At 38.5% G+C, this 23,116-nt stretch overlaps 1 protein-coding gene across 2 annotated transcripts in view; it reads right to left on the bottom strand.

The window, feature by feature from the left end:
• ANKRD17 (ankyrin repeat domain 17) overlaps positions 1-18,496 on the bottom strand; it is a 183,064-nt gene extending 164,568 nt beyond the window's left edge. For both annotated transcript variants that reach the window (XM_011968977.1, XM_011968979.1), the window contains exon 1: positions 17,881-18,496. In XM_011968977.1, the coding sequence (XP_011824367.1) occupies positions 17,881-18,273 (393 nt within the window). In that variant the 5' untranslated portion in view covers positions 18,274-18,496. The remainder of the gene's footprint in view (positions 1-17,880) is intronic.
• Between the last annotated feature and the right edge of the window lie 4,620 nt (positions 18,497-23,116).

The raw sequence follows: 23,116 nt of genomic DNA, 5'->3' as shown, positions 1-23,116 counted from the left end.
CTTGAGCCCAGGATTTCGAGGTTGCAGTGAGCTATGATCACGCCATTGCCCTCCAGTCTAGGCAACACAGTGAGACCCTGTGCCTAAAAAAATTAGAATTTAAAAAAACACATATTAAGTGGAAAACATCTAAAATTTCTTTAACCATAAAACCCCACATTTGTTAAGTAGATGTGAGCTACTTAACAAACACAGGAAACTGCTTAGTACAAGCAACAAATTGTACTATTCAGGCCTTCAGCTTATATAAATTCAGTACTTATTCTCTTTTAATTTTTATTTTTGGAAATGGAATCTTGCTGTGCCACCCAGGCTGGCGTGCAGTGGCACAATCTCGGCTCACTGCAACCTCAGTCTCCCGGGTTCAAGCAATTCTCCTGCCTCAGCCTCCCAAGTAGCTGGGACTACAGGTGCATGCCGCTACACCTAGCTAAATTTTTTGTATTTTAGTAGAGACGGGGTTTCTCCATGTTCCCTAGGCTGGTCTTGAACTCCTGAGTTCAGGCAACCTGCCCACCTCAGCCTCCCAAAGTGCAAGGATTACAGACGTAAGCCACCATGCCCAGCCCAAATTCAATACTTATAAAGATGTATATACTGAGCAGATATTTGATTTACTGTTTTATTGTGGAAATACATAAAATCAAGGCATTATTCAAATAATGAGGAGAGACTATGAAACAGGTAAGTCAACTGATTAACTATTTGGAAATACAAGATTAAGTTCCTATTCCCCTCCATGAACCCATATAAATTTCAAATAAACGAATAAAATGTAAAAGTTAAGAGGCCCACTAGCCAACAGATGGAAGCAACCCAAACGGTCCATTAACTAATGAATGGGTAAATAAAATGTGATATATATACACAATGGAATATTTAAAAGGAAATCCGGTCACATGCTACCACATAAATGAACCTTGAGAACAGTATATTAACTAACATAAGACAGTCACAAAAAGACAAATACTATGATTCCACTTACATGAGATAGACAAATTCATAGAAACAGAAAATAGAATGGTAGCTGCCAGGGACTGAAGAGGAGACAAAAATGTGGAATTGTTTAATGGGTACAGAGTTTCAGTTCTGCAAGATGAAAAACTTGTGGAAACCTGTTCCATAATAATGTGAATATATTTAACACTAACGAACTATACACTTGAAAACAATTAAGACGGTAAATTTTATGTTGTTTACCACAATTTAAATTTTTTTAAGTTATTATTTTTACAAAGAGGTATGTATTAAATTACTTAAGCCACTTTTTAAAAAATTACTAACTATAAAAAGATCAAGTAAACCACTTACTCTAACTCCTTTCTAACATTTCAGTGGCAAATATGGTTAAAAACACAACATACAAGACTAAAAGGAAAAACGACTCAGATAAACTGAATCTGTAAAATGTGTATCTTTACAAAATTGATGTAAGGAAAAAATACTTACAGTTTCTTCAAATAAATTTGAAAAACTAACATGAATAATCTTCATAGAAAATATAAATTAAAATATTAATGACACTAAATCCAACAGTGCATTAAAATAATTCATCATAACAAGTATTCAAAACACAATTAAAATTAGGAAATCCTTTATTACAGTTCACTATAGGGACATATTGAAGGGGCAGAGAAAGAACTGACCATTTCAAAAGATACCAAAAATGCATTTGATAAAATGTAGTACATTATTTCTAATAAAACTTAAGTAACTTAAGAAAAAGAGATGTACCCTAAATTGAAAAAAGATACCTGCATTATACTTACTAGCAAAACAACAGCGCTTCTATTAAAATAAGAGAAAGACAAGTATAACCTCTATTACCACTGACATTCAACGTTTTGGTGGTGGTTCAATACTCACGCAGTAAGAGAACAAAAACAAACACAAGGGACAAATACTGGAAATGAGAGAAAAAAATAATTTACTAGAATCAATAGGACATTTGAGTCAGAAACTTCAACAGAATACACTGAATAAAAGAATTCAGCTTAGTGGCCATACACAAGATTAAAATATGCCAATCAATAGCTTCCTATACTCCAACAATAACTAATTAAGAAAGTATAATGGAATAAAATATACCATTCATGATAGCAGTAAGAACTATAAAATAATCTGAAATAAATTCCACAAGAAATGTGCAAAATCTATACAAAAACTAAAATTTTATTAAAGACAGATGAAGGGCCTGAAAATACACAAGTATGCCATGTTTACAAATGGAAATATTCAGTGTTATACATGTATTTCTCTCCCAAATTAACATAAATTTCAATGTATAATCTGATAATATTTTATGGTCATGTATAAAAGATGATTCTAAAGCATGTCTGACATGTTAAATGAACAATATCCAAAACTCTTAAGAAAGAAGCTCAATGAGTGAGAACTGCCTTCTAAGATACCAAACCATGCTAACATCCTAGGCTGAATCATATGAAACCAGATATTCAATGACTTTTGGCTTATAAAAACAACAATTTCGCAAGGTTCAACTGTGAAATTCACTGAAATTCTCCCACCTCACTTCCACCTACAAACTTCTTTCCAAGTAGTAAGAAACAGATGTAAGAGTTTACTAAATATTTAATACTAATAAAGCTTGGTGAAAAACCAACAGGACTCTTTCCTATGTTTCACTACAGTGCAACTTACTCAATTAAGGCAAAAAACTAAAAGGGAGGTAAAAGAAGTGGTGTAAGGGGAGAAAGTTCCCTCCAACAATACCAGACAAAGAAGGATATCTAAGCTGAAAACTAAAGGATGAGAAAAAACAAAGAACCAGGGGAACAATACACTAGGAGGAAAGTAAAAAGACCCTAGCTAGAAAGTCTGCATGTTTCAAACCCAGGAGGGTCAGTGCGAATAGATGACAGTCAAGGAACTGGAAGGGCTGGAACAAGGAGCAGCCATACAAAGTTCTGCGGGTCAAGTTAGGAGTTTGGATTCTATTCTAAAAGCAATGAGAAGTCAAATAACAAATGACATTTCAGAAAGATTAGCCTAATGCTATATGAAGAATGAATGAAGTATAGGGATTCAAGAGAAAAAGCTAGGAGATCAAATTAGGAGGCTACTATGAAGTTCAAGTAAGAAAATAGCCAGGGTTAAGGCGATGGTAGTGGAGAAGGAGAGAAGGAGAAAAACTCGACATATTTTGGAAGTAGAATGAACCTCTCCTAGTCTACCTCCTACACAGGGTAGAGAAACATGACCTAGTCCTAAACAAAGCATCTTTTTCCTTAGTGATAGTGGCTGGTTCAAGAATAGACACATGACCCAAGCTTGGCCCACAAGATTATTTCAGGAACCAGGAATGACTTTCATTCTTGTTTTGGTAGTCATAAGGACAATATAATCGTAGAATTTTATCAGTAGAAAACATTAATTATTCCCCAACATCCACAGTCCCCTTCTTTTAGCAAAAGACTACTTCCCCACAAGTTTTACTTGGGTATATGGCCACTCAGCAAGAGCTAAGCCTTAGATATGGCTGTGTAAGAAATTTCTGGTCAATGGGATATAATGGAAAATGATGTTGGGAACCCGTTGGTCAATTCCTCAAAAGGAAGTTACCTATGTTGACCTTTCTGTTTCTTATTTCTCTAGTATTAGTTTACTAGGGCTACCATAACAAAGTATCATAGACTGGGTAGTTTAAACAACAGACATTTATTTTCTCACAGTTCTGGAGACAGTAAGTCCAAGATCTGGGTGTCTGCAGATTTGTTTCTCCTGAGGCCTCTCTCCTTGGCTTGCAGATGACCACCTTCTTGCTGTATCCTCACATGGCCTTTTCTCTGTGGGCATGTATCTCCGGTGTCCTGTGTTCAAATTTCCTCTTTTTAAAAGGACATTAGTCAGATGGATTAAGGCCCACTCATATGACCTGATTTAACCTTAATTATATTTTTAAAGGACTTATCTCCAAATATAATCACATTCTGAGGTACTTGCGGTTAAGGGCTTCAAAATATTAATACTAATGTTGGGGACACACAATTCAGCCCACAACAGGCTGAAACATGGAAATGATGCTAGTGAACCACAGTAGATCTTGTAGATGAACACTCCAAATCAGAGCTGTTCAATAAAACTTCCTGTGATGATGGAAATATTATACATATGCACTCTCCAATATGGTAGCCACTAGCTACACGTAATATTTAAATTAAAAATTTAAAAAAATTCAACTCAAATCCTTAGATGCACTAGCCACATTTCAAGAGCTCAGCGGCAACTTGTGGCTAGCGACTACAGTATTTGACGGCACTGATTAAGGGATGGTGTATCAAGTGCAAGACAGTAGGTACTTAGATGTGTGAATAACCTGAAGGTCTACCTCTGGAGTAGCACATAAAAGAATAACAAATTTCTATCTTGCCTGATATGTCTTGGAATCTCTTTGTTCAAATGATCCATCCTATACCTTAACTAATACAGTTAATTGGAAGTGACATGCTGCTCTAACAAACTCCTAAAATCTCTGGAAAGGCTTAGAGAACAGGTAGCAAGGAAACATCTCAGGCTGGAGATCTAATGACCTGTGCTATACAGTTGCAGAACGTTTAGTAAAACTCTTGCCTGCAATAATTGGAAGAGCACATCATATGCCTGCTAAGTCTGTAGTTCTAAGAAAAGCAGTTAGAAAAACTCGAAATACAGTGTGTGTTGGCTATTTAAAGATCAACGAGAAAGATCAATTCACCTATAAAGCAGTTTGCAAGCACAGACAGACACGAAAACAGTGCTACTAAAAAGAAGCTTTCTCAGTGGCAAACTCCGACCTACAAGAGTCCAGTAATTTGGGGCCTCTCAGGGTGGAAAAGGCAGCTGCTTCTGTGCTCTAAATACCAGGAAATAACTTTGTGAGTTCAAGGGTTCTCAGTCAGGTAGTAGCAAAGATCAAGTTGAGAGTGTTGCTTTTCCACCTGTGACGGTTTCTTAGCAAGAAGAGAGGACAGCAGACATTTTGTAGCACAAATACCTTCTCTTAATGATTCAGTCAAATGCTAATCTAGGTACTGCTGTGAGGAGATTTTGTAGATGTAATTGAAGTTCCTAATCAACTGACTTTAAGCTAGGGTGATCATCCTCAGTGAGTCTGACCTAGTCAGGTGAGCTCTTAAAAGAGATCAGGTTCTTCCAAGCATATGAGACTCCAAATAGCAGCTGAATCTACAATTGTTCTCTCTTCGCTGTATCTTCCCTTCCTGACTGCCTATGGAGAACAGCTTCAGCCTAAGCCCATGGATTCCACCTTGCCCACAATCTTCTCCCACTAACTGCCTGCCGTACAGATTTCAGACTTGCTTAGCCAGCCCTCACAATCATGTAAGCCAATTCCTTGTAATAAATCTCTTAATACATAACAATCATATATAAATCTACTTGCTCTGCTTCTCTGGTTAAACCCTTATTGATACATCATCGAAGACTCTTATTTCAGATCCTCTAGAGGTAGCCAGGAAACCTAAGGGAGAGAGGAGCTAGCCTAGCACAGAGACCAGTAAATAAGAGAATCAGCAGGTTTCCAAAACTTATGACTAAGAGATATTTTTCTATAGTTAATGTTACATGGTCCCGATCTAAGAAAAACAAAACAGAAATCTATTATGTTTTCGAAAGAGTTTTACCAACAAGCTACATTACTGGCCTAAAAATCTTACACTTGAACTTTAAGTAACCCTACAGGCCCTGCATCTATACCAACTGGTAGGGGGCTACAAAAGTTGTGCACTTCCTAGGGATGTCACACCCTCCAATGCCTACTACTTCAAATGTGGCTAAGGAAGATAACAAACAAGAAAGAATCATCTAAAGATGATGAAGAAAGAACTAAGCAAAGGAAATAGATAACAGTGAAAAGAGCATTCCTCTCATAGAGGAAAATCAGTACAACCAAGAAACTTACTCAGTAGCCAAGGCGAAGTTGTCACAACTCCTCCCCAGAAGGATTTCATTATTAATATGTACCAATGACTGCTGTGTACTTCCTATTCTTCCCTTCTCTAGAAGAGTTTTCATTATGATTATCCTATTCCTACTCACTACTACACAATGGTTTGGGTGAAAAGAGGGAGAGATAGTTGTTTATTGTTTTATAGATCACTAGAATTATCTGAATTAAGAGGAAAAGCATTTTGTAGATTTCTTTCACTTGGAGCTACATGTAGTAACTAGATGGGACTTTGAATTGATTCTCTTGAGGAAAGAAATGATCAGGTGTTGGAAGAAAGGTTTGTACAAATGGTAGATGGCCAGAAGGGTGAGCCCAATTCTCAAAAAACAAAGCGTTAGGTTGCAGCTGTAAACTGAGAGTCACTGGTATATAGATACATAATGACACAATAGTTAAAATCATCTAAATGAGACCAGATACAAAACAGAAAAGGGTCCAATGAAGTAAATAAAGTATGTTTGCTATGCGGGGTAGAAGGAAGCAAGATGACCAACAAAAAACAGTGAGGTAGAAACAGAAGGTGGTATTACATGAGCAAAGAGAGGATTACGTTTTAAGAAGCAAGAGTCAGTCAACTGCTATAGAAAGGAGTAAATAAGAAACAGACACAAGAATTAAATACTATATCCAAAAAGAGATCCATGTATCTTTGAAAAACAAAGTACAAAAAAGAATTTCTAAGAGTTTTAAAATACCGGAGTGAGGAAGTTCTCCAGAAGTCATAAAAGAATAATACATTTTACTAAACAATAAATTTTTCTATGTTGTGAAAACAATGTCAAGGGAGAATACTGTAACACATAACACTATGAAAAATTAATACTTATAATTACCACCAACAAATCACTAAGAAAAAGACAAGACAATCCTAACAGAAAAATAGGTAAGGGACAAACCAGGAAATTTTCAAAAGACATCCAAATGAAGATCAAAGATTAAAAAACTTATACTTGATGTTGACAGTAATCAGAAAAATGAAAACAAAACACCATTTTTTGTTTAACAGATTTTTAAAACTAAGTAAATTAACCACATCTAGGAACATTCTCATACACTGCTGATGTAAGTAAAACTTGAGAGTATTTATCAAATTTAACATGTACATACTCTAGCCCAACAATTCCATTTCCAGGAATCCATCCCAAAGAAATAGTTTAATACTCAAAAATAACTGTACAAGGATGTTCACTTCACTAATAGCAATGTAGTGAAAACAATCTAAATGTCTACCAAAATAAAAGATCAAATTATGAACATATGTATTATGGAACATTCATAAGTAAATAATAATGTAACAAATATTAACGTACTCTCACACACACACACGCACTCAGTCTCATCAAGAAACAAAAATTTGATATACACCAACTGTTAGCAGCATTTACTCTAAGAATGGAATAAAAAGCCCTATGTATTAGAAGACATTTTTGTAAGTATAAATTCCCTCATTAGTTATATTTTTAAATATATAAAAATCATAATCTGAAGACTCATCTCTTCAATTGATATATTTGAAGAAAGCTCATCAATAAAAATTTCAGCAAGCAAAATTTCTAAGTGGTACCTCTGCTCTTGTGATAATTTGATTACTACCTATCAAGGAAAAAGAATGAAAAGACATATTTCAGGTAATGATTAATTCTGAAGAGAGAATAATAGGTGATTTTTCTATTCTTTAAATCTTTTTGAGTTTGTCAAGTTTTCTGCAAATACGTGTTTCTACAAATAGGTATAAATTAATGAATTACATTTAATTACATGTAACGCTATATTTAAAATCTTAAGAATTTTCATCGTACACTGTCTTGTAAATCAATCTCTTATATCTTAACCTATCTCCACCTGCATCAATCACAAGTATATTAATATAGATACTCTCCTTTCTTACTATAAAACCTTCAAGGTAAACTTAGAATGGATGACTCTTTAGTATAATCTAGTTGTCAAGGACACTCTAGAAAAATCATACATACAGACCTCATCTTAAAAACAAACAAAATATCAAAAATCACTGAGTATCGTAGGAGACACTCATAAAAGACATAAACTCTACCCTACTAGCATTCAAAAACCAAAACAAAATGATCCCTATGATCAAAAGGCACACAGTTACACCAAAAATGAATATAGATGCGCAAAAAAAGTACAGGACTTATACAGGGCTAAAATCATCTTCAGTTTTACATAACTAGTTTTATCTCTACAAAATTTAAATTTTATGAATCTAGAAATAATGTCTCCATTTCGTCAAAACCCTTATAACCCCTAGGTAATTTTGCTAGGTGTTAATAATGCTTCTTAAATATAGTTCAAAGAGTATACTAGTGATAATTATCACTATTATCTAATAATCATAGCTAATAAGATTAGATAATAGCTAATAATCATATGGAAAACTGAATTCTAACATTGTGCTAAGTTTCCATGTATGTAAGTTTTACTAACTACAATATGTACAAAGTAATTTAACTTATTCATGTTTAACATATACAGCTATAATTTTAAATATTTTTTTTTTCACATTCATTGGGAAGGAAATAGTTGAGATTAGACAATGAAAACAGCCACACATAGGAGATACTCAATAAATGTTTGTCAAGTAACTCCTACAGGAGTTAATTCTAGTATGTGCTATACTAGAGGCTTTGCAACAAGACCATTTTCATTATTAATGCCATAAAAAGATAAACATGACATAGAGAAAGAAAGAGACAACAATGGGGTTAAAGGCATTTGTAACACCAACTGTAACACAAACAGGTGGGCTTCCTTTTCTTGTCAATCTTCAGATTTAGGTTGACAGGAAAGAGGGAAAGGAAAATAGATCTCTATGGTAACATATATTTATTCCAAATTCAAAACTAATGGAACCAACCTTTCCACTTACAAAATAGGTTTCAATCAAATGTTTTTAAGCTAATTAAGAGATGATCCATAAAGAAACCAGACCACGAAATAAGTTTAGAACAGGTTATTTCTTCACTTTTGTATTTTTCTTTTCTATTCCTTTCTTTCGTGGGGGAAGATGGGGATAAAAAAAGTGAAAGGTTAAATTAGGCAAGCTAATAGTATTTGTGGGAAGAGGAAATGGGGAGGCAAAATTCCCTGCAAGAGATGCACAGCCATAAAGTAGTTTCGTAAGTGTGCCATTTCTAGAATGTACTTTCAAATAATCTCAAGAAACAAAAAATGAATTTATTTTCTAAACTGAAATAGCACTATCTGGTACACATTACGATATTTTCTATGCTACAAGGAGTTTGAGTATGAAGTAATAAGCAATAAGAATATACTTAAATAAAATTAGCCAGGCGCTGTGGCTCACGCCTGTAATCCCAGTACTCTGGGAGGCCGAGGCGGGCAGATCACAAGGTCAGGAGTTGGAGACCAGCCTGACTAACATGGTGAAACTTCGTCTCTACTAAAAATACAAAAATTAGCCGGGCGTGGTGGCACCCGCGCCTGTAGCCTCAGCTACTCGGGAGGCTGAGGCAGAAGAATCACTTGAATCTGGAATGCGGAGGTTGCAGTGCGCCGAGATTGCACCACGGGCACTCCGGCCTGGGAGACACAGCGAGACTTTGTCTCAAAAAAAATAACATAACATAACATAAAATAAATAAAAAATAACGAAAATATATTTAAGTAAAATCTACAGTCCTCCTCAATCATGGATTCCATTTCCAGCCCTACCATCATTTTTAACCGATCCCTCTCTAGACCTTCTCGTTTTAGTCATCATTTTCATGGTACAGCAGCCAAAAATATACATAATCTATTTTGTGCAGATGTAGCATAGCATTATTTAAAATGAGAATTATGATTCCGGTTATCGCCAATGCCTTAAATTCACCCTACATTATACTAAGCTTTTACGAAAAAAGCATGCTGTATTTCAGATCATTTACTCAAAACACATTTTTTTACCCTTGACTCACAAAAACCTATTTAATATTTTTCAATTTATTCTTAACAATCTTGCTGCCCATTCTTATCGGCATAATTCACTCTGATTTGCAAGTTTTGAGAGATTTTACTATATATCAAAATTGTTTCTAAAGGCTGCGTACAGTAGCTCACACCTGCTAATTCCAGCACTTTGGGGGCCGAGGCGCGTGGATCACTTGGAGCCGGGAGTTTGCGACTAGCCCGGCAAATATGGTGAAACCCTGACTCTAATAAAAATACAAAACAATGAGCCAGGCGCAGTGGCTCACGCTGCAACTCCAGATACTCGGCAAGTTGAGGTGGGAAGTGCTTGACTCCGGGACGCGGAGGTTGCAGTGAGTCGAGGTCACGCCACTGCACTCCAGCGTGGACGACCTTGTCTCAAAAAAAAAGAAAAAAAGAGTTGTTTATAAAGACATTAATAATGGCTCCAATAGGAGTTCCTCAAGTACTCTAATGGTTTTTGTTGTTATTGTTGTTGTTTGAGACAGTCTCACTCTGTTGCCCAGACTGGAGTGCAGTGGCACGATCTCTGCTCACTGTATCCTCTGCCTCCCGAGTTAAAGCAATTCTCCTGCCTCAGCCACCCAAGTAGCTGAGACTTACTGGCGGGAGCCACTACGCCCCATTAATTTTTGTATTTTTAGCACTCTGATGTTTCAAACGTAAAATCTTTACATTTTCTTCTCCCCGCTCTTTTATCTCTCGTCTCACTCAGAAGTAAACTTAAAAATTAACCCCAGGCTGGATGCGGTAGCTCACGCCTATAATCCCACAGCATTTTGGGAGCCTGTGGCAGGAGGATCACTTGAAGCCAGGAGCTCAAGATCAGCCTGGGCAACAAAGTGAGACGCCATCTCTACACACACACAAAAAGGTGACCCCTTTAAAACATCATGTAATGTTTACGAGTTTCACAGGACAGAAGGCACTCTAAGTTATGCTTTCAATAATCAGAGCTATATTATTTGAAGTTTCACAGCATGCTTGGGGAAAATAACAGTTAATATTTCCCTTTTCAATAACTGAAACCCCAAATTATAAATCATTATAAAAATAATACCTATATGGTCCCACAACTCTACATCCCGTCATGAATGAATAATAATAATTTCTAAAGACAAAAAAAATGTTAAGAAGTGAAGCACTGTTAAGTCAGAAAGGGTATTTTGCTTCTGGGTAAGAAGTAGATGGGCATAACTCTACCAGACAGGTAAAGTTCAACGGACTAGAAGGGTATTCGCATTTACCCACCACCTTCAATTCCCTAATGACTTACTATTTTTTTTGAAAAGATGAAAGCTGAAAAAAGTTAGGTTTGGTGTAGGTTACACCATGGATGTTGGTGCCTCCTACTGGTCCTAACAAAAATATAGTGGTACCAGTAGGCACTACTTCACATACCAATGTGAAGTAAAAATTCCTTTTCATCGGTGGTCAAGTATGGAAAAATTATGAAGGTCCTCATTAAATTTACATTTTTTAACCCACTAAATTATCCTTATAAAAATTCAGATAAACTGTCATAAACGCAACTGCACTGCCTCAAGGACCTAAAAATTGTTTTTCTAATCAACTGGATGGCATAATCAGGTAACAGCAGAAGCAGGCTATAGTCTAGTGAATTTCTGGGAGTCAAAATATGCTACTTTGATGATTATTAAACACTGAAAACTTTCACAATAGCAATTCCAGTTAAGTTGGTGAGGTTAAAAATGACTAAACTAAAAATAAGGGTTCAATTAAAATATCCCACAGGGGTCTACTGTAAATAATAGCTGCAACCAAGTTCTGTTACCTCAAGACTTGAAGTCCCAAAGATTTCCCACACTAAGTGGCTAATAAAGAAATGTTTATGAGTTATTCTTACTACAGAGATGAGACTTCATGAGAACCTAGCAGAGATGCAAAGACTTACATAAGACACATGGTACTATGTTGCAGGAGATACAAAGATGAGTAAGACAAGGCTTTTGCTTTCAGGTATGACAGTCCACAGCACACAGTGTAAACTGCTTCATTAATTAAAGGGCAAAATATGAAGATATAAAAGAGAGTAGGCATAGGCTGGTGTACCAGAAAGATGAGATCAATCTTGGACCCACTGCTTCACAAATAGGCCTTCTTTGTTATCACATTATCTGCTTAGTTAGAAGCAGTTTCCAAATCTGTAGTTAGAATGTTTCAAAGTAACAAGGTAGAAGGGAGAGGAGGGGGGTACCAGACCTCTTAGAGGATCTAATGAAAATTCTGCACATATACTATGGGGCTAGGGCAGAAAGGAAGAAAAATAAAGCCCTATAAGCACCTTCGACAAAATATTTTGTTTAATATCAGAGGATTCACAGCTTATCCAGACCCCAAGTTAACAATCTCTATTTAAAAGAAACATTTTTTTTTCAAATTAATAAGGAAAGATGACCTTGAAAACTAAATATTTTGAAAGGCAAGGAAGAAGTCGTACATTGCCTCTAGAAAGGGTAGTTTTTCAGTATGAAGTTTTCATCTTGTTAACTTAATTCTAGGTGGTGGGAATATGGATTATTTTTCTATACTTTTCTGTATTTCTTGTTTTCTTTTTCTTTAGTGAATTTTTCAGAAGAAATGGAAAGAAAACTTGGGGTGACCAACTTGTCTTCGATGGCTGTCCAACTGCCGAAAAGCATCTTCCCTTATACAAGCTGAATTTGCCAATATCTGAAATATGGTACTCAACACCATACAGCATGACAGAGCGTATGAATGAGAGAATAAATGAATGAATGAGAAGGCTTTGAATCTAACAGTCCCAGGTTCAATTCCATTCTGACATTTATTAGCTATGTGATCCTGATGAGGTTGCCTAAAATCCTTCTACACCAGTATGTTTACCTGTAAAATGAATATTCTCTGCCAACACTTGAATACTTCTGAAACTCACACGTTATTCAAGATGTACATTTAACCACTTAAGCTCACTCTCATACCTCCCCAAACTTATAATATTTAATCATTGGTGCATTTTTAAATTGAGGTGTCTTACAACAGTTTTGTTCACCATTGCTCACCCAGTATAGCACAATACCTAGCACACAGTAGGAACTCCAAACATTTATTGAATAATGAAAGAAATATAGCAGCACCTACTTCATAGGGTTACAGCGAGAATGAAATGAGAATACGTGAAAACTGTATTAACTCATTTAACTCTCATAACAATGTTATAAAGTAGAATCTACTATCATTATCATTTATACCGTTTACATGAGAAAATTGCAGTAGAGATTTAAAAACTTGACCAAGGTCACAAAGCTAGTAAATGGTGGATCAAGGATTTAAATCCAAGCTCCAGAACCCATACCTTTAACCTTTACCTAGCTTTCACAAACAGTAGGTACTGAATAAGTATTCATTTTTATTTACTCATTAAAAATTTTAGGAGGCTTAAGGTACTTACCAGGCATTCAACAATCAATTCGTATTAGTTTAACTGACTTTCCCCTTAATACTTACAGAAGATCATCATCGCTAAGAAAAGGAATTAAGAAATTAGAAAATGTTCAAATCTAAACTTCAGCTATTTTAGAAGCCCTGGATCAAAGGGAAGTTCTATTCCTTCTCTTCTTTTCCTAAATGAATGCTGAATCCTCCCTAAGTACTAGTTATTCACTGAAAATGTTTTGTTTTTTTCTAGTACTGTGCTTAAGCAGGAGAGAAGACAAGATAAATTATAATTAAGACAGACTACTGCTTCAAAGATCTTAACATCTAGTTTACAAATACTGCTACATCAATTAAGAGATGAAACAAGCAAGCTTCTCTGGGCTAATCTAGGATTCCAAGCATCACAAAAGAGGAATTTAGATAGCACTTTTCCAATAAAAAAAAAAAAAATTCCAAATGAAGCTGAACACAGCCTAATTCTGAAATATTTTTTCTTTTTCCCTCATTTTCAACTCTCATTTTCTGTCTGTAAACAGATCCTCCCTGGCCTTGCAAATCCTTTCAATACTAAGTCAGTACTAATTCATTTATTGGCTCCCTTTTGTGTAAAATTTCTTCACCAGGTTTATCTCTTGATTTAGTCACAGGTTACTTACAAAAATAGATGAAATTCTGATCAACTCCTACTGTATTTATACTTTAAGCATCTTCAACAAAAATGTTTTCCCCCTTTGAATTCCGCTTTAGAAAATACTAAGATCACAGTGCACTGTGGCTCACACCTGTAATCTCAGCACTCTGGGAGGCTGAGGCCAGTGGATCACCTGAGGTCAGGAGTTCAAGACTACCCCGGCCAACACAGTAAAACCCTGTCTCTACTAAAAAGACAAAAATTAGCCAGGCGTGGTGGCAGATGCCTGTAATTCCAGCTACTCGGGAAGCTGAGGCAGGAGAATTGCTTGAACCTGGGAGGTGGAAGTTGCAGTGAGCCGAGATGAGACCGTTGCACTCCAGCCTGGGCAACAAGAGTGAAACTCCGTCTCCAAAAAAAAAAAAATACTAAGATCATTCAGTCATATTCAAAAATGCATTTAACAGAATGTAATGTTATTTCTGAAATAAAATATCAACTCTTGAAATTATAAGGTTTTTTTCTTGTAATAGTCAAAAGCAATTTAATTAATTTTGTCCACTAATTTGAAAGAGCATCATGGCTTTTATGTTAGAAAATACATTTGTATTTTCCATATTGGTCAGTCACTCACTGAAAACCAAGAAAATTATGCATTTTCAATTTTACATCTAAGATTTTGTGTCAAATAGAGGGGGAGAGGGAGGCAGGAAGCTCTTGGTCTTATTTGTTTCCAGGTATACCCAAAGTTATGCAAATTATCTAAGACATGATTAACCTATTCTGAAACACTTTTAAGTAAAATCCTGTTCTCAATAACCCACTCCAATGTCTTGGAATTATATTCTTATTGTTCAACACTTAAATGAAGCTCTTATTTACATTGAATCTTGTTTCCTTCCATTTTTCCCCTTTGGGCGGATACAGAGATTATTCAGATAGCATTTCTTTATAGCAAACCTATATATTTTTGTTAAATTAAAGTTATCTTTTCAGGTTAAATACCACAAAACCATAACCTTTCATATTCCTTCTTAATCTTTTGATGATTTTTACTGGAAGGATAATTTTAAAGATCATTTTATCTACTTTTTTTTATTGTGTAGCCTATAACAGAATGAATTAGAGAAAAGACAACATTGTGATTTTAGCCACAAGACTTCCTAGCTCCAGAAAGTTAGGCTTCTGCTGACATGTCAGTAAAATGGTAATTAAAAGAAAAACATTACACAACTCACTCCATTTAGCTTACAGTTTTATTTGTCTTTACTTTGGTCAAAAGATGAAAATGGGGCAGAGACAACCTGTACACCTTTTTGTCTGCTCATCCCTCATCTGCATAAATTTTTTTAATGGGTACACTTTTTTTTTTTTTTTTTGAGACAGAGTCTCGCTCTTGTTGCCCAGGCTGGAGTGCAATGGCGCAATCTCGGCTCACTGCAACCTCCACCTCCTGGGTTCAAGCAATTCTTCTACCTCAGCCTCCCAAGTAGCTGAGATTACAGGCACCTGCCACCACGCCTGGTTAATTTTTTTGTATTTTTAGTAGAGATGAGGTTTCATCATGTTGGCCAGGCTGGTCTCGAACTCCTGACCTCAGGTGATCCACCCGCCTCGGTCTCCCAAAGTGCTGGGATTACAGGCGTGAGCTACCGCGCCCGTCCAATGGGTACACTTTCTTACACGTATTTCTCCTGACTCATCTTCATAACAAATGACAAACCCATTGTTTAATACCATGTAAGACAGGATAAGGTATGTTAAAAACATAGAAATACTACCATAGTTGGTCAAAGTCAACATAATCATTCCTATATTATAAAAGGAAAACAAACCTGACCCACAAAATAAACATACCTACAAACTTACAGCCATTCTTCATGATTTAAGGAATTACTAAAAGTTCTGCTTATTAGGCTGTATTCCAATGGACAAAACTACCTAGGTATGTGAAGTTTGCAGCAGAATATCCCAGTGAGTAGTGCATTCAACTATCATAACCTGGCTCTAAACCAGAGCTTAATATTTTCAGGAGAATTTAAAATTTTAAGTAATGGTATTCTGCCTACAGCTGCATGATTGTGTTACCTTGCCATTCAGTAACTATTTTTCTGAATGATGTCAGAAGGGTGATAAAAGGAAATAAATTACCATTAAAAAGTGTACAGGTCTGAGCCATTAGAAAACTTTGATTTCTACTTTTGCTACTACCCACCACAACCACCTTCCTCTAAACCTTGTTTTCCTCCTTTTTAAAACAAAGGGTTGACTTATCTGTAAAACGTTTCTCACCTTTGAGAAGAATCATACAATTGAATGATTCTAAGTACCATAACAAATTTTATTAGGGATAAGGATCCCATCACATCTTTCTCTTCCTTGTTTCACATGCAGCCAGAGCAACACACTATTCTAAACATCCAAGTAGGCCAATATAAGTCTATCAATATAAACCTATTCTCAGAATCCAATAGGCTAAAAGGGAATAGAAACAAGGAGGGGCATATTTTTGTCATACATACTTGAACACTTAATATCTCTACCTACGTAACTTCATCCAGTCTGAGATAAAACAGAGTCTGGTCTTCTACAAATAGACATGTGTCAAATCCTTTAAAAGGTACTTCTCTATTTCAACAGAGACCAGGATTCAATAAATCCAATGTTCAGAAAACCAGACTTGCATCAAAATAAGTTCCATGTTTGTGGAAGAGAATATAGTAAGTGTTAGTTCTAGACGAATCAGTTGGTCTCCTCTTAGAACTAAGTTTAAAATCAGTCTTCAAAGCTGTTTTCCCTCTGCTGATAAAGATTTCCCTCTCCAGATAAAGATTTTTCTAGATTCTATTTCAGGAAGGAGACAAGAGAGTGATAAAAGAGCTAATAACTAGTAAAGCTAACTCAGTTGGTTGTCAGTATGGTATGTTTTACTGAGCCTTTGGGTTGTAAGGGCTTCTATGAGGAATAAGGTCCTGCAACGCCGCCTGTCTGTGGACCCAAGAAAAATTACAAAGTTATTATGAAACCAGATCACTAGGACAAACCGAGAGGCCTTCCTATTCCAACTCACCACAACCAGGCCTGGCTCCAAAGCCGACTCTTTGGCTGTCCCATAGTATGGGACAACAGGTCCTAGCTTAATTCTAATTCACTAACGAGACATTTGAAGACATGTATGTATGTACGTGTAAGGATCAAATATATTTTTCATCCACTTACAAATGTATATGGTCATTTATAATTATTTAAAGTTACTGATAAATGTATACAAATACAGCATCAGCTCATCGAAAATCCTTGGGAGATCGAGGAAGTGAAGTTACTTCAGCAGCCAGGATAGTTACGAAAAACCCTGCAGAACAGTATGGAAAAGTACAGCTTCTCACGTGTCCCTCACATACACAAACACTTAGCTCTGAGTCCATTACAACCTTACGTCCCCCTCAAACTGCTCCCCTCCACCTCACAGCTGGGAGAAGTTGAACAACCTCCTAGTTGGTCCCCAAGAGACTCATCTACCTATTATTTTACTCCTCCCGCTTTGATCCCGATCCCGTTCCAGACTAAGGTGGCCCTACTGGCCCCAGGCAGATCACCCCCCCACCCCCCGGCGTGCAAACTGGGAATCTAACCAATTCCCTCCATCCTTAACCATGTGAGCCATGCCATGATAACAGGCTGTTCACCAACTCTGTGAACTCCGTGGTCCTCCCACCCCCACGTGTCAGCTACCCTCCCCCACATTCCCACACCTCACGATTTAGGCCGAGGGAAGAAAGGGGGCAGTCGAAAGCCTGGCCCCTAAGAGATCAACCCACTGGAATCTGTCCCACTGAAAGTCCCCTCCCACCTTCGGCCCCTATCCCTTACAGTCCCTTCCTCCCTCCTTCCTTGGAAACCAGGCCCTTGCCTCAGAAACCTCCTCTTCCTCGTCGTCGTCGTCCTCTTCTTCCTCGCTGTTGTTACTGCTGGTGCCGCCGCCGCCACCTCCGCCTCCACCGCCGCCTCCACCGCCGCCGCTGTTGTCGCTGTCGCTGCTGCTTTCGCTGCTGCTAGGGGGTCGGCAAGTCCGGTTACGCTTGGCCTTGTGGTGCTGCTGCTGCGGCGGCTTCTTCTTCAGGAGCAGGTCGCAGACTCGCACCATCCCACGAGGAGACGAGGCCGAGCGAGCTCCGCTGCTGCCGCCAACGCCGCCGCCGACCTCCGCCGCCGCGGGGGGGCCCGCCACAGCCGCCACCGCCGGGGGGCTCCCTTCTCCTTCTGCAGCCGTCGCCGCCGCCACCGGAACCGTCGCCTTCTCCATCCCCAGGGAAAGAGGGAGGGCGCGGACGGGGGAGGGGCGTGGGGGCTACGCTCTACCGCGACTTCGGCCGCACTGGGGCCGACACAGCAATCGGTGCCGTCTCCGCCGCCACCGCCTCGGTCACCTCTACTGCCGCCGCCGCCGCCGCTCCGCCAGCTCTCACCTCGTCTCGCGATACTAAGGGCGGGGAGCCTGACGATGGGAGGGAGGGAGAGGGAGGGAGCAAGGGAAGGAGGGTGAGGCGTTTAAGAGGGATACCGGGTGTCAGGAGAACCAGAGAAGAGGAGACTAGAAAGCCGGGGAAGTGTGTCTGGGGCACGTTCCGAAGGGGAACGGCGGGGACAGATAAGGGGGGCGCGATTGCAGCCGGAGCGCCCGCGAGCTCCCGGATTTCTTCTCTTTCCTCTCTATTTCCCGCACACACAGCCCTGCAGCCCTCCCTTCTTCCTTCCTGGCTTGTGATTAGAACGCAGCCGCAGGCGGAAGTGCAGTGACGCCATCAGCCGTCGCCTGAGCCGTGGGCCGCGGGCGGCCGAAAGGCGAAAAGTGAGATTTCGAGGGCCGGGTCTGGGGCCCCGCGGGCGCGCTGTGCTACGATGTGTGGGGAGTACGGGGAGGCTGGAGAGGAGCCGGCCCCCGGCAGTGTGAGGTGCGGAAGCGCGGTCCAGACACTTTGTTGACGGGAGGCCAGTCCGCCAGATCCGGGAGGTGGGGCCTCGTTCTGGACTGCTGTACGTAGTTTTATTCGTGGTCGTTTTTTTCGACCGCCAAATCGAGAGATAAAGCTTTGGATCATGAGAGAGGGCGTCGTGTTGGGAAAAGAGCCTTGTTTACCTAAGTTTAAGCTTGGCTCATAGACATCCTCTACGAGTTTACACGTGTGTAATATGAAGGCAGTCGATTAGGAGATGTCTAAGATCATTACACCTCAAGTTTACGAGGGGAGGAAGACACGGGAAGGATGCGTGGTCTGTGCCAGACTTTGTAGACGATTCTCTGAATGACCCTGATTTAGCTCTTCTGGCCCTCTTAGATTCAGCTTGGAAGCAGGCATAAATAATGATTATTGTCGGTATACTTCTCTCGGAAGGAATATTGTGATGGGGGTTGTGGGTTCATTTTTAGGTGTCTAAAGAACTTTCAGGACTTTTGAAATGATAGTGGAGCCCATTGAACTCAGAATTATCCCTTTCTGGTCTAGTGGGAGTATAGTGGCATAAGGAAAATGAAGCAAACATCAAAGACAGATGTACTGGCACAAGATTAAAAGTATGTCTCAGCTGACATAGTTGCCATTTTAAGACTGCTAAGTTTAGCTGAATATGCCTGGATTTTTTTTTTTTTTTTTTATTTTTTTCTTTTTTTTTTTTTTAGCATTTTTTTCTTTTTAGCATTGGCATACCATATGAAATGTGGGCAGTTGCCAGTACTCTACAGAGTACCATGGCAGAATTGGCAATGACTAAATCAATTCATTCAAACAAAAATTCATCATGTGCCTACTGTGTGCATAATTTGTGGAATCAAAGTCTCTGTTTCCAGGGGCTTTACAGTGTAATAACTGCTATAGTAAATATATATGCAGAGTGTTAACCATCTGCCTATTCCTCTCCTACGGTCGTTGCTGAGTCCAGTGTAGAACAAAGCACTGCATTGTGTATCTCACCACTACTGATTTAGATTTTATAATTTCAGCTGCATCCCTCCCTCCTGCTTTGTATATTCTTCAGCATCTTTTTCTCCCTTTCCACTTGAATACTTTTTGCAGTTTTTTAAATCCCAGCCCATTTCATTATATGACTTTTAACTTAGAACTTCACAGTTTTCTAAGTGCTAGAAATTTCCTGAGATTTCCTTTTCTCCAGTATCTAGGAATGAGAGACTCACTGTTAATATGTGAGATTAACTCTTCATACATATTCTAGTTCCAATACCCCTCTTTCTCATCCAGTAATTATCTTTTCTCTTGTCAACCTTCTACAAATTCTGGTTCCTTAGCTAATTCTTCTGTAGCTTTCAGTTGTTTCCTTCACAAGCAAACTTTCTTTCCTTAAAAAGTATTCTATACTCAGGAGGCTGAAGCAGGAGAATCGCTTGAACCGGGGAGGCGGAGGTTGCAGTGAGCTGAGATCGTGCCACTGCACTCTAGCCTGGGCGACAGAGCGAGACTCCACCTCAAAAAAAAAAAAAGTCTTCTACATTCAGTGTCTTTTTTGTTTTCTGAAATTGACTTGTCAGCACTCTGCAGTCTAGTTCCCGTGTCTATCGTGCTACCAAAAATACTCTCTTTAAAGTAATTACATTGTTTGGAAGAAAATGAGTTTTTTGCTCATTAGTATAATAGTGAAATGATGATCCTATTTCACTAGTAGGATAAAGTTCAAAACTACTAAAATGGACAAGGCCCATAAAGTCACTTTCTTTTATTTTTATCTAACTTTTTTTTTCCCCGCTAGAACCTCTGGCAGGAACTGACTAGCCCATGAAACTTATTTCTTCCCGGGCACACAGCTAAACTAAATTTCATAGCTTTCCCTGTAGTTGGTTGTAGTCATGTGATGAACTACCTTTTTTTTTTTTTTTTTTGAGACAGAGTTTAGCTCTTGTTGCCCGGGCTGGAATGCAATGGCACAATTTCAGCTCACCGCAACCTCCGCCTCCCGGGTTCAAGCGATTCTCCTGCCTCAGCCTCCCAAGTAGCTGGGATTACAGGCATGCACCATCACATGCAGCTAATTTTGTATTTTTAGTGGAGACACGGTTTCTCCATGTTGGTCAGGCTGATCTCGAACTCCCGACTTCAGGTGATTCCCCCGCCTCAGCTTCCCAAAGTGCTGGGATTACAGGCCAGAGCCACTGTGCCTGGCCGTGATTAACTTCTAGCCAATGAAATATTAATGGAAATGATGTGCTCATTTTTAGGGTTAATGAAGTCCTATTCTCCCTTACTCTTTCTTCATCAACCTGATGCCTTTCAGCATGGTGACCTTGAAAACTATATGTTGGAGATGCCAAAGACAGAAAAGAGAAGAAGGAGTGGCTGAAACATTACTTGGAAGAGAGCCACCCCAATTAGATACACTCCTTTTTGGACTTCTTGTAAGAGACAAAATTGAGATTTGAGAATTTATATGTATAGGAGCTAGAATGACCATAGCTAGTCCAGAAATTGGTACCAGAAGTGGAGTACTGCTAAGACAATAACCTAAAATATGTTACATCAGCTTAGTTATGATGTAGCAGGTGGTAGAGAATGTGATTTGGAGGCTGGAAAAAGGAGGCCCATGTTTGCAGTGGCAAAGTAATTAGTAAAACTGTCACCTGAAATAATTCAAAATCAGATCACCTATTTAGATTAGCTCCAGAGGAAATGATTGAAAAGAGCAAAAGTAATACTACGTGTTGAATTTTATATTTTACTTTTAGTAAGTTTTTACTAAAGAGAAACTCAGGAGATACTTGGCAGAAGTGAGAGTGTACACCAATATTTCTCAGGGAGGGTTGGAAAAGGTGACTTTTTAAGACTTCTAACAATATTAAAAAAAAAAAAGCTAGAAGAGGTCTTGAGTATAGTTACCCGTGAGATTAAGTCCTGCAACAAAGATCAGGAAAAGGGTTTGGTCTTTCCATTCAAAGTCATTATTGTAGATGGCTTCAGGATAGCTATGATAAAGGTCTAAAGGAACTGGCATAGGAGCAAGGAAGCAAAGCAGTAAATTAGGCTTGATAATTATGTAAGAAAGAACTTTGGGTGTAGTTACTAGAAGCAAATCAATCAGAAGGCTACATTTTTGGAGGAACTTTATTACTAATCATACTAAATCTGGTTCAGATATCATTGTTTGGGTGTTAAAACAGAGGGTAACTGTCCAACCCCAAGCTTGCATAAGTAGAAGAATAAAGCATTAAACCTTAACAGCTCTCCAGTACTCACATATGATGTGGCCGTGGAGAATGATGAAAAAAAAGAACATTTCATAAGCTCATATCAGGAGCTGTACAAAGGAATGGACAGGGAGTTTTTTCCTGAAGACTAGAATTGGGGTCTCATCAGAACTGTTTTCAGTCTCCAGGAGATGGGCCACAAAATGTTTATGCAGTATTTCCTCATTATTATACATGAATAGTATTGCTCAGTATCATTTTTCTTTTCTAAATGAGAGAATGTATTATAGTTACCTGTCTCTGAGTTACCACTGTATATTGGATTTGTAGGGATGGGGTGGCAATAAAGATAATTTGTTTTTTTAGTTCTTAGGTCACATCTGTACCTAATGAAGACAGCTGCACATTTTCTGAAAATCCTAGACTTTGAGCCTGTTCCAGTAACTGGTTAAAACTTCAGATTGTCTCCTTTGAGACAGGGTATGTTCTGTGTGTGGAAAGACAGGTAAAATACATGTTTAGTGATCAGAATAGTAGATTCTTGCAGATACTAAATTCTTCTGGCCACACAGCTATATTTCCATGCTTCTCTTCCAATTAGGTATATGGGTTAGGTGTGCTAATTCGGTTCTAACCAGTGGAATGTGAGTAGAAGTGATGTGCTTCTATTCCAGCTCTGGCCCATGGAAACATCACATGAGCAATCCAGTATATTACCACTCCCTACCAACTTGAGGCAGATGAGCAAATTTGCACTGGAAGCTATGTGTTAAAGATGGCGAAGCCACAAGGTAGGACTCCTGGATTCCTGAATCTTCACTTGGAGGATACTTGCTTCCCAATTAGAGACACTTGTGCTAGAGTTTCCTGACTCTTCACTTGGAGGATACTTGCTTGCCAATTAGAGACACTTGTGCTGCAGTTCATATGCATTCTTTTGTGTTAGGCCACTGAGATT

The sequence above is a fragment of the Mandrillus leucophaeus genome, unplaced genomic scaffold, assembly GCF_000951045.1.
Source record: "Mandrillus leucophaeus isolate KB7577 unplaced genomic scaffold, Mleu.le_1.0 Scaffold868, whole genome shotgun sequence".
NCBI classification, from domain to species: domain Eukaryota; kingdom Metazoa; phylum Chordata; class Mammalia; order Primates; family Cercopithecidae; genus Mandrillus; species Mandrillus leucophaeus.
The sequence above is the reverse complement of the archived record's forward strand: the minus strand, read 5'-3'. Positions and strand labels throughout refer to the sequence as shown.